The sequence below is a fragment of the Mesoplodon mirus genome, assembly GCF_964341445.2.
Source record: "Mesoplodon mirus genome assembly, chromosome: 19".
NCBI classification, from domain to species: Eukaryota; Metazoa; Chordata; class Mammalia; order Artiodactyla; family Ziphiidae; genus Mesoplodon; species Mesoplodon mirus.
In genome coordinates this window covers 59,727,289-59,738,732 of record NC_138995.1, presented here as the reverse complement: position 1 = coordinate 59,738,732, position 11,444 = coordinate 59,727,289, and the positions used below count along the sequence as shown (strand labels likewise).

General features: G+C 44.2%; 1 protein-coding gene across 1 annotated transcript; it reads right to left on the bottom strand.

The window, feature by feature from the left end:
• Window positions 1-4,592, bottom strand: SIGLECL1 (SIGLEC family like 1; the record flags this gene model as incomplete). The annotated part of the gene is given in 5 exon segments (XM_082606699.1): window positions 1-145; window positions 3,692-3,791; window positions 3,938-4,046; window positions 4,050-4,219; window positions 4,571-4,592. Coding segments are annotated over 5 exon segments (546 nt in total).
• Between the last annotated feature and the right edge of the window lie 6,852 nt (window positions 4,593-11,444).

Here is an 11,444-nt window from a genome sequence, read left to right as displayed (position 1 = left end):
TTAATCTGTAACAGAAGCAGGTGAGGTTTCAGCTTCAGACTCCTTGGGTGTTTCTGGCTCCTCCAGCAGCTCTGGTTTCTTGAGGATCAGGGCCTCATTGGCCACGGGAATATGACTCTCCCCCCACCACTTACGCATCTTCATTCTAAGGCAATGATCCCCAATGGTTAATGCTGTGCTCTTTACCCCCTGGTTCCCAGAAGGAGCCCTGGGCTGGGGGTCAGAAGACCAAATTTCCCTCCGTTTGCTGGTTCTGTGACCAACATCGACTCCCCTCATCAAATGGGGATACAGTTCCTACTCTCTTGGCCTGGACCCTCTTCCCAGCCTCCTGCTCACAGCCCTCCCATGGCTCCCCCACATCCCCCGGGACAAAGTCCCAGCCCTCCAGCCTGGTGGCCCTTCATGACTGTGCCTTTCCTCTGCTTCTCTCCTGGCCCCCTAAAGTCTCGATATGTATGCAATTTTTTTAAATAGACAAATCTTTTTTTTTAATTAAAAAAATATTTTTTTTGGCTGTGCTGCTCAGCTTGGGGGATATTAGTTCCCCGACCAGGGATCGAACCCACACCCTTGGCAGTGAAAGCGCGGGGTCCTAACCACTGGACAGCCAGGCCATTCCCTAGAGAAATCTCTTCTGCATCTCTTTTCTTTCTCAATATTCCTGGCATATTTGTGCATATCAGTGTACTGAGAGTTCCCTTAGTCTTTTCACAGTTGTAAGTTTTTGGCACTCCTCCCATGGAGAGGTGGGGTTTATTTCCTCTCCCCTTGAATCTTGACTAGCTTACGACTTTTTGTAAAAGAATATGGCAGAAATGACAGTGTCAATTCCAGGTCTAGCCCTAAACTTATGCCTTGGAAGAGACCACGATGAGAGGCCCTGAGACGACATGGAAAGGGGGAGGGGCCCAGCAATCTTCTGACTGTCCCCATCAAAATGCCACAGCCCAGCTGCTAGCTAACTACCACCACGTGACCTCAGTAGATGCCACAGGAGGGCGGAAGAATCATCCAGTTGGGTCCTACCACATTCCTGATCCATGAAATTGTAAGATACATTAAAACGATCATGGCTTAAAATCATGGCTTAAGTAATAGGGCTGGGGGATTATGACAACAAGGAACCAGAGCTGCTGTCAAGTTCTCTTGAACTTGTTGAGTTCGGCTCTTGTCACCCACAGCTGGAAGAGTTCTGACGAATGCGACTTATCTCCCTTAGTAACCACCAAGGTTCCATTATCCTCCAAAGTTTTCCACCTGTGAAAATATGAACCCCAATGCCCCAGGCTCTCCCTGGTTCTACTCTATCAGCTTTCCTGTGCTCTCATTCCAATCTCGTGTTCCCCTTCCTTGATCCCACAGGTGGAAACTTCAAGGCCAAGACACCATGTTCTCTGGCACCTGTGAAGACCCTCTTGGTTTCCCTTCCTTCCCAACCCCACAGGGTACAACTGGTTGCCCACTTGAAGTGCTTGCTCCCTCCAGCCTCCCTGCCTCCCTTTCCCCGACCCCACCCTTCCATGGGACCCTGCCTGCAAAGACCCAAACCTAGGTCAATGCCACCATCTACTGTATCTTTCCAATGACCACTGGTGGGAGGAAACATCCCAGGGCAATGACGCTTGGTGCCATTAACAATGAATAATCTCCAAAAAAATTTAATAATCTCCAGTCACTGCTGGGCCTTTGCGGCTGCTTACCAAGTGTTTTCCTTGTCCTTGTACAGATCCCAATTTTTCTCCTCAGTGGCTATTCTAACCACACCTAACACTGTCCCTCTTCTTCATTCTCTACCCCTCACCCCTGCTCCCACCCACATCACTTTCGGCAGATGGCTTTGCCATATTTCTTCTCTCCGGAAAGGAGCCACTGGGTAGGATCCAATCACAAATGGCCACCCAGTGATAAATGTCACTTAAAGGTGAACCAGAAAAAGAACATCTGCGATTGGATTTTTGAGAATAAGGATGACTGGTTGGTTTAGACAATGTCATTTCAGTGGCATGGTGCTGGAGAGCATATTGAAGTGGACTGAAGAATGTAAGGGTGATGAGAATCAGAAAGTGGGTGTAAGCTCTTCTCTCTCTCTCTCTCTCTCAAAAAAAACCCCAAAACACTGGATGGTACATAGAAGGAGTTTGTGGGGCTGAGGTGGGAGAGATTTGGACATGCTTATATAATTCAGAGAAAGAGCCAGTGAAGAAAGAGTGATTGATAATTTAAGAGACAGGAGGAATGATGAATGAAGCGTGGAGGAGATGGATTCCCAAGCAAAGGAGGTCGGGCTAGCCTTGGACGGGAAGAGGGATGCCTCTTTCTCTGAAAAAGGCAAGGAGTAAATCGTCAGTGCCAGTGGTAAATAACGTTGTAGGTTTGGGGAGCTGCTTTTTTCCTGTGAAGCAGGGAAACCTTATGGCTAAGAGTGAGAGGGGAGGAGATAAGAGAGTTGGGGGAAAAAGGAAAACATGTGTAGTACTGACAGAGTGCTATGTTGGAAAGGGCTGACTAGAGGCAGGCTGAGGGATTTCTGGGCAGTATTGATGCTCGCTCCCAAGGGATAAGGAGATACTGAAGGGTAAGTTTCCCTTAGTATCTTCCTTGTGCAGGCCTCTAATACAGCACTTGTTTACTTGTCTATATCCTTGGAAAATACAGGAGACAAGGTTTGAGGAAAAAAAAAGAGAAAGGAGGTTTGAAAAATATTAAATGAGAATCCCATAGTGAAAGGAAAGGGCAGAGGCATATATGAAAGAAGGTCTGAGACTTTTCCAGGACTGATAAAAGACACCAAAGCAGAGATTAAAGAGGCCAAACAAATATAACAGCAAACAAAAAAAGATATCCACACTTAGTCACATCAGAGTGAAACCTTTAGTGTTAATACCCCAAAGTCCAGATGGCTATGGGGGCCCTGAAAAGGCACCCAGCCCAGGTACCAGGGAAGGTTTCCTGGAGCACATGATGGAAGGGCTGTGAGCTGAGTCCTAAACAATGAGTAAATGTCAGCCAGGTAAGAGAGGGGTTCAGGGATGGGAGATGAAGTGTAGGGAGGGGCACCAGGCAGAAGTCACAGTACAGCTCGAGAAGATTTAAACATGACTAATAAAGTTGGTTTAAAGGAGATATATATATATATATATATATATATATACACACATATATACATGTACATATATATAATATTTATATAAAACACTGCATTCAACAAGTGTAGAATGCATATTCTTTTCAAGACCACATTGGAATATTTATTTATATAAACTAAACAAAAATTTTGTCACAAAGAAATAAAGAACTGAAATCATGCATAGCATATTCTTTGACCTTACTGGATTTAAATAGAAATAAAGAAAAGAGGATTATTAGAAAATATTGATGCCTCTAAAAAAACCTCTATGGGTCAAAAACGAATAATGGAAATTAGAGATATTTTAGCCAAAAGATAATAAAAGACTTTATATTAAAACTTGTGAGATTCAGCTACAGTCATGCTTACAGGGAAATTTATAGCCTTAAATGGAAAACTGGAAAAGAAGAATGGCTGAAATTTAATGATGTAAGCGTCTGTATCAAGAAAACTGACAGAGCTGAACTAACTGGAAGAACCATAAGGAAGGAAATAAAGAATGTAAATAAACGTGGTAGGCTTTGGGGAAGGCTTGCTGTTGAATTTTAACTTGATATTCACGCAAGGAGGACAAGGAAGAAGAATAGTGCTGATGCAACGGATCCATACACAATGCCCTGGATCAGCCCTTTCACGAATGCGTTGGAAACTGAATTCTTATCTGGAATCAGAGGGAAGTGAGAGTAGCTTTTCTCCTGAGGCTGCAAATTCGGAGCCGCTACTCTTTCCTCTGGCTCTGTACCCAACCTCATCCTGATCCCTAGGTGTTGTCGTTCTAGCCCAGCAACTAGACCCCTGTATACTTACCTGGTATGAAGAAGATGCTTGAAGTATGGATTCCACATTGGTTCTTCCCCTCACAGTGGAGGCCCATGATTATTTCAGGCTCCCCGAGGAGGCTGATGGTGCTGTTGGCCTAAGGGGCAATTATGCTAAAAGTCACCTGGAGGATATATATCATGTTGTTCAGACCCACGGGAACACCTCCCATCAACCACTGCACGGAGGGCGTGGGGATCCCATGGAAGGAACAGCTGCACTGCAGAGTCTTCTCCAAGGAACAAGAAGAATAAAGCAGGCTGGTGGGGGCTGTAGGGAAGCAGGGTCAAGAGTCAGCAAGCATCCTGACTTCCCTTCTCTGCTTCCTCCAGGACCCTGCCTTCTCCTCATTTGTGATTCACACGGGGCTTCAGAAAGACTTTCTGGAAGCCCAGAGTGGCTGGGACTCAGACTAGTTCCCCTTCATCTTCTCTCCTCATCTGCCTCAGACTCAGCAGAGTCTGAGTCTGGCTCTTACCCCTGGCCTTTCAGCCCAGAACTTAGGGGAAGATGAGACTGCTCCCCAGACTGCTTCTGTCTCCCAACCCAGGACTTAGGTCTTTCTCTGGAGCCCACCATTCCTCACAGACTCTGGATTTTCCCTTGCCCACCAGCACTCACAGGCCTCCTGGAGCCTGACCATGCTACTCCCGGTCAAGTTAGCTGGGGAGAAGTTCAGATGACATCCGAGGGTGGTGCCGTGGTCCTTAGGCTCCAGGGTGAAATGCAGCACCAACCACGAGGAGTTGCTGGAGCCGTCTGTGTTAGAGGACACATTGGGTCTTTTCCAGGACAGGAAGAGGGCTTTGGTTTCTCTGCAGGTGCCTCTGAAGGCACAGGCCAGGACCTACGCCCCCCAGCTGCAAGAATCTCTGGGATGTGGTGCTCTGGTTTCTGGGTCAGGTCTGGAGGAGAGAGACAGATTGGACCCCAAAACTTGGAGACAAGGGACCCTCATGGACACTTCAGTGACGCCCAGTGGTCCAGGTTGCAAAGTGCTTTCCCACCCATTAGCTCATTTGGTACCCCTGCCTTAATCCAACGACCTAATAGAAGCTGGGATTGTTACTATTGGGTGGATTACTATTGGGTGGTGCACACCTCAGTGTCTAGGTGAGCAAACTGAAGAGAGCTGCTTAAGATGGCAGAGCTTGAACCAGAACCTTGACTTTCAAGACAGGATGAGTGGATTTTCTGAGGATCTACATTGCCTTCGATTCTTTACCCGTCTCTTCGCCTGCTCCCCGCTACCCTGCCTTCTCCCTCCCAATCCATCTCTTCCCTTAGGCTCTGCCCCCCGCCAGCTGATCTGTGATCATTTACACCTCCAACTCTTACTGGCTGGATGCTGCTGGGCAAGTCTCTCTCCCCCTCTTCACCATTCCTATTCGGGGGGAAAAAGTTATCAGCTGTGCCAATTGAGTTGTATTATGGTTGTAAAAATGAAATGCCTAAGATTTTGTAAAGCCCAGAACCAGGTGAAGCAAAAGCCACACAATTACCAGAACGCCTTCTGGAGTCCTTTCCAAACCATCCATTGCATGAGATTGAATGTCACTGGCACAGAGAGAGCGATATTCTTCCTCAGCAAAGCACTCGTGTGTTCTCCTAGATCTGCATAGAGTAAGTATGTTGTGTTGTCCCTTTTGAGTATGTTGTGGATCGGCTGGGTCCATTCTTGCTCTTCAAGACTCCAAATAGTGTGGGATCTGTCCTTGGTGTTATCATCTAGGGCAGCATTGGGTTGATTCGAAGCTACAGGGGAGCTGATACCTTTACTGAGCCAGGAGGCCAGGGTCATGGAGCTGCTTTCTTTTTTTTTTCTAATATTTTATTTCCTCTCCCCCACCCCCCACCCACTTTCCTGTTCCGTATTTCTACATGCTTTACAGGACCCCTTTGAGTGGATTCTGCACCAACCCTTAATCCCCACATGTCAAAACAGATCTCCTTTCTCCTACTTACATAAATAAGATGCTGTCCAGGCTTCCAGGTAATGAAGTATTTTCTCTTCTTCACACCCCACAACCATTCTCTTTTTGCACTGCCAAATTTTTTTTTTCCTTTTCCGTTCTCTGATTTAAAACTGCATTTGGGTGTTGGAACGAGCCCTGTCTGGGTCCTGGCCCAGGCTTAGCCAGTAAATCACAGAATAACCTTGGTCAACCATTTCCCTCTCTCTGGTTTTCCTTTTATTTCTTCATCTGTAACATGAGTGGGCTTGATTGTTTGGGATGTGATGATCAGTCTAGCTCTAAAATTCGGATTTCTTCTTGCTCCTCTCTGCCAGCCTTTAGAGATACATGGGGTGAATCCTCATTACCCTCTTTTTTTTCCTGCCCTTCTATTGCCCTTCATCCAACACTTCTCCTCTCAATTTGACCTTTGTCTCTCATTCCAAGGCTTCCAGGAGATTCTTTATCCTCAGCACAACCCCTCAGCAGAACGTAAGTAATGCAAAGTGCTTTCCAGACTTCCTAAGGGCGGGACTGAATTTTGGACGACTGACCTACTTAGGTTGCCTGGAAAACGAATTTTCTAGAGAAACCAAGGACTAACAGTGAAACTGATCAGCTGGCTTACACGTGGGATAACTGTGTGACTAATGACCGAGTGCCTTGTAGGGGGATTAGCTTATTAAGAGGCTGATCTACAGGGGGCCTAATTTGACTGATTAACAGGGCAGGCTGTGAAGGGGGTGGATGATCTGATTAACTGATTAAATGATTTACGAGGGGACTAACTGTTGACTCATCAGGGCACTAGCCTGATCCTCCATCGACACACCGATTGGTGGTCTTACTGATATTGGAGACCCCCTAGTTCCCCTTCAGGCTGACTGGGTGACCCACTTGGTGGCAGGCTGACAAATACAGAGACAGGCTCCCGGTGAACTGACTGGCTAGTTGGTGAGCTAGCTCTCAGGGAGCCTCCCAATCTGATCCAGAATTGGCCTTTCTGACTAAGGGGCTCTCGGGGGCCTCTCAGGCTGGACAGCCACCTTGGGAGGCCTCACTGACGTCGTGGCTGCCTAGCTGCCCGAGGTCACGCTAACGGACAGAGATGCTCTACTTTCATGGAAGCCCAGTTTGGACAGTTCCAACGCAGGTTCTACAGTCAGTAACTGACGGGAAAGCCAACAGGCCCAGCGTGGCCCCCTGAGGCCTGGCGAGGCCCCGCGAGGCCCAATGCCGTGGCCTGTCTGCAAGTGGAAGGCTGCAGCTCAGGGCCACGTGGAAACTGCTCTGGATCCAGGCTGTGTGCCTCCTGCGCATGCACTGTACGCGTCTACCCGGCAGCCAATCAGCTACTGCATGGGCCTGTTTCATAGCCAATCAGCGACTGCATGGATTAGTAGTCCACGGCCAATCAATGAGGCAGACGGAGCTTTGGGAGTTGATGCACAGCTGCAAGAGCCAATCAGGAGCTGAAAGCAATGCCCCCTCACCTCTTTGTGTGTGGGGGGGCGTGGTGGGGGAAGGGGATCAATCTTCAGGGCTTGAGCCAATCAGTAGTGTGGGTGGTGCTATGGAAATTTAGGAGTCAATTTTCTTCTCAGAGAAGCCTTTTTGGACCATGTTAATGAAAACCATGGCGGGGGGGGGGGGCGGTAAGTTAGGAGTTTGGGATGAACAGATACACATTACTATATATAAAATAGATAAACAACAAGGACCTACTGTATAGCATAGGGAACTATATTGAATATCTTGTAATAACATATAATGGAAAAAAATCTGAAAAAAAATAGTCACTTTGCTGTACACCTGAAACTAACATAACATTGTAAATCAACTATACTTCAATAAAAAAATTTCAAAAACAAAAAACTCTACCCTCACCCTGATGGCTCTCATTCACACACACACACACAGACACACACACACACACACACACACACACACACCCCTTCCAGAATTCTGATTGGGATTTCATTGAATTAACAGATGAATTTGGGGACAATTTGACCAGGAACACGGCACAATATTCTTTTTAAAAACTGTGATAGGCCTTTTCTCATCTTCTGAGATGGCCCACACTATGTCTGTGGAGTGTGTTTCTCTCTAAATAAATCCATTTCTTACCTTAAAAAAATTGTGATAAAATATACATTACATAAAATTTATCATTTTAATCATTTCCAAGTGTATAATTGAGTGTCACTAAGTACAGTCACATTGCTGTGCAACCATCACCTCTATCCATCTCCAGAAAACTTTCCATCACCCCAAATTTAAACTCTGTAACCATTAAACAATACCTCCCACTCCTCTCTCCCCTCAACCCCTTGTAATCACCATTCTACTTCCTTTCTCTAGGAATCCGACTAGTCTAAGTACCTCATATAAGTGGGACCACATAATATTTATCCTTTTGTGTTTGGCTTATTTCACTTAGCATAATGTTTTCAAGGTTCATCCACGTTGTAGCATGTAACAGGATTTCTTTCCTTTTTAAGGCTGAATAACATTCTGGGGTGTGTGTGTGTATGTGTGTGTGTGTGTGTGTGTGTGTGTGTATGGTGTGTGTATATATATATATATATATATATATATATGACACATTTTGTTTATCCATTCATCTGCCAATAGACACTTTGGTTGTTACACCTTTTGGTTATTGTGATGCTGCTACTATGAACATTGGTTTACAAATACCTGTTTGAGTCCTTGCTTTCATTTCTTTGGGGTATATACCCAGAAGTGGAATTACTGGATCATATGGTCATTCTATCTGTAATTTTTTGAGGATCCTTCAGACTGTTTTCCACAGTGGCTTCAACATTTTACATTCTCACCAGCAATGCACAAGGGTTCCAACTTCTCTGAAACTTCATCAACCTCCCTATTTTTTCTTTCTTTGATAATAGCCATCCTAATAGGTATGAAGTAATATCTCATTATTACTTTTATATCTTCTTTGGAGAAACATCTATTCAAGTCTTTGACATTTTAAAAATTGGATCATTTGTATTTGTTGAGTTTTAGGAGCTCTTTATATCTTGTAGATGTTAATCCTTTTTCAGAGATATGATTTGCAAATATTTTCTCCCATTTTGTGTGTTGCCTTTTCACTATGTTGATAATGTTACTAGATACACAAATGTTTTTAATTTTGGTGAAGTCCAATTTTTTCACTTCTCTTTTGTTGTCTCTGTTTTGCTGTCATATCTAAGGAATATTGGTCTGTAGTTTTATTTTCTTGTAGTCTCTTTGCCTGGCTTTTGTATCAGGGTAACGTTGGCCTCAAAGAATGAGTTAGGAAGTGTTCCCTACTCTTTGAATTTTTGGAAGAGTTTAATAAAGATTGATATTAATTCTTCTTTAAATGTTTGCTAGAATTCATTCATGAAGCCATCTGGTCCTGAGCTTTTCTTTGTTGCGAGGTTTTATATTACTGATTCAACCTTATTACTAGTTACAGGTCTATTCAGATTTTCTATTTCTTCATGATTTAGTCTTAGTAGATTGTGTGTTTCTAGGAATTTATCCATTCATCTGGGTTACCCAATTTGTTGCTATACAACTGTTAATAGTACTCTCACAATCTTTTTTTTGTTTTTGTAAAGTCAGTAGTAATATTCTCACTTTCATTTCTGATTTTTGTAATTTGAGTCTTTTCTCTTTCATTCTTAGTTGATCTAGTTAAAAGTTGGTCAGTATTGCACTTCCCTGGTGGTACAGTGGTTAAGAATCTGGCTGCCAATGCAGGGGACATGGGTTTGAACCTTGGTCGGGGAAGATTCCACATGCCGCAGAGCAACTAAGCCTGTGCGCCACAACCATGTAACCTGCGCTCTAGAGCCTGCGAGCCGTAACTACTGAGCCCACGTGCCACAACTACTGAAGCCCTCACACCTAGAGCCCGTGCTCTGCAGCTGGAGAAGCCACCACAATGAGAAGCCCAAACAGTGCAACGAAGAGTAGCCCCCACTCACTGCGACTAGAGAAAGCCCACATGCAGCAACGAAGACCCAACACAGCCAAAAATTAAATAAATAAATTTATATTAAAAAAAAGTTGGTCAGTCTTGTTGATCTTTTCAAAGAATCAACTTTTAGTTTTGTTGATTTTTTCTATTGCTTTTCTATTCTCTTTCATTTCTCTCCGTTCTCATCTTTATTATTTATTTCCTTCTGCCAGCTTTAGGTTTAGTTTTGTTTTGTTTTTCTAGCTTCTTAGTCTGTAAAATTATGTGGCTTAAGATCTTTCTTCTTTTTTAATGTAAGTCTCTACAGCTATAAATTTTTCTTTTAGCCCTGCTTTGACAGAATCCCATAAATTTTGGTATGTATTTTGGTTTTCATTTGTCCCAAGGTATTTTCTAATTTCCCTGGTGATTTCTTCTTAGACTCTTGATTGTTGAAGAGCGTGCTGTTTAATTTCCACATATTTGTGAATTTTCCAGTTTCCTTTCTGTTATCGATTTCTAGTTTTATTCCACTGTGATCGGAAGAGATGCTTTTTATGATTTCCATATTTTAAACTTTATTAAGACTTGTTTTTTAACAAAGAGAAGTTTCCTTTTCCCTGTTGCAATAATCCCATTCCCCTTATTGCAATAATCCTTTTGAATAAACTCTCTTTTTATCTTAATCCAGATTTGTTTTCTGTGTGACAGACTGAAGGATGAAGTCCAGCCTCCTCAACATGGCTACAAAGTCTTTGGAGAGCAGAGACCAGTCAAGGCTTCTAGGGATGTGACCTCACCTTGTCTCCTTTACCCCAGGTCTCACTACTGCACACTGATCCCTCTTGCCCAAACAGCTGCCAGATCCTCTCCCACCTCCTTGTTTTATACCTGATGTTATTACTACCTGGGTTGCTTTTCATTTTCTCTGCTTGGCCAACTCCTGCTTTTCTCTTAATACCCTATATCCATCTTGATAGGAACCTCATCACACTGTGTTTTAATAGGTTACGTATTTCTGTTCCTTCCCCAAACCTTACCCCATGAACTTGAACTCCTCTGAGGCAGAAACTGTATCTTCCTCCTCTTGTGGTTCTCGCGGTGTGTGGTAGAATGCAGATTGGAAACAACAACAAAAAGAAGTTTGGGGAACAAAGAAATGAGGGGCAAATGTAGGAATTTCCCAAGGCTCCCCTCATGAATACAATGCAAAGGAACTGAAATGCACTTAATTGTTTCGAAACTTTTCCAGGAGTGAAGAAGTGGTGTTTGTGGTGACTTTGAAAAGAAGAAACTGGGGAAAGTTTTTCGTTCCACTGAAGTATCTGTGTGAGTGCAGAGGAGGGGGCTCTAACCCAGTGGTTCTGCTGGGGGTGGGGGACTTTTTGCTGTCCTACGGGCATTTAGTAATGTTTGGAGACATTTTTGGTGGTCAAAACTGGTCAGGGGAAGCTACTGACATCTCACGGATAGAGATCAGAGGTGCTCCTTGGCATCCTACAATGCACAAGACGCACCCGCACAACAAAGAATCATTCGGCCCCCAAATGCCCAGATATCAATAGTGCTGAGGTTGATAAACCGT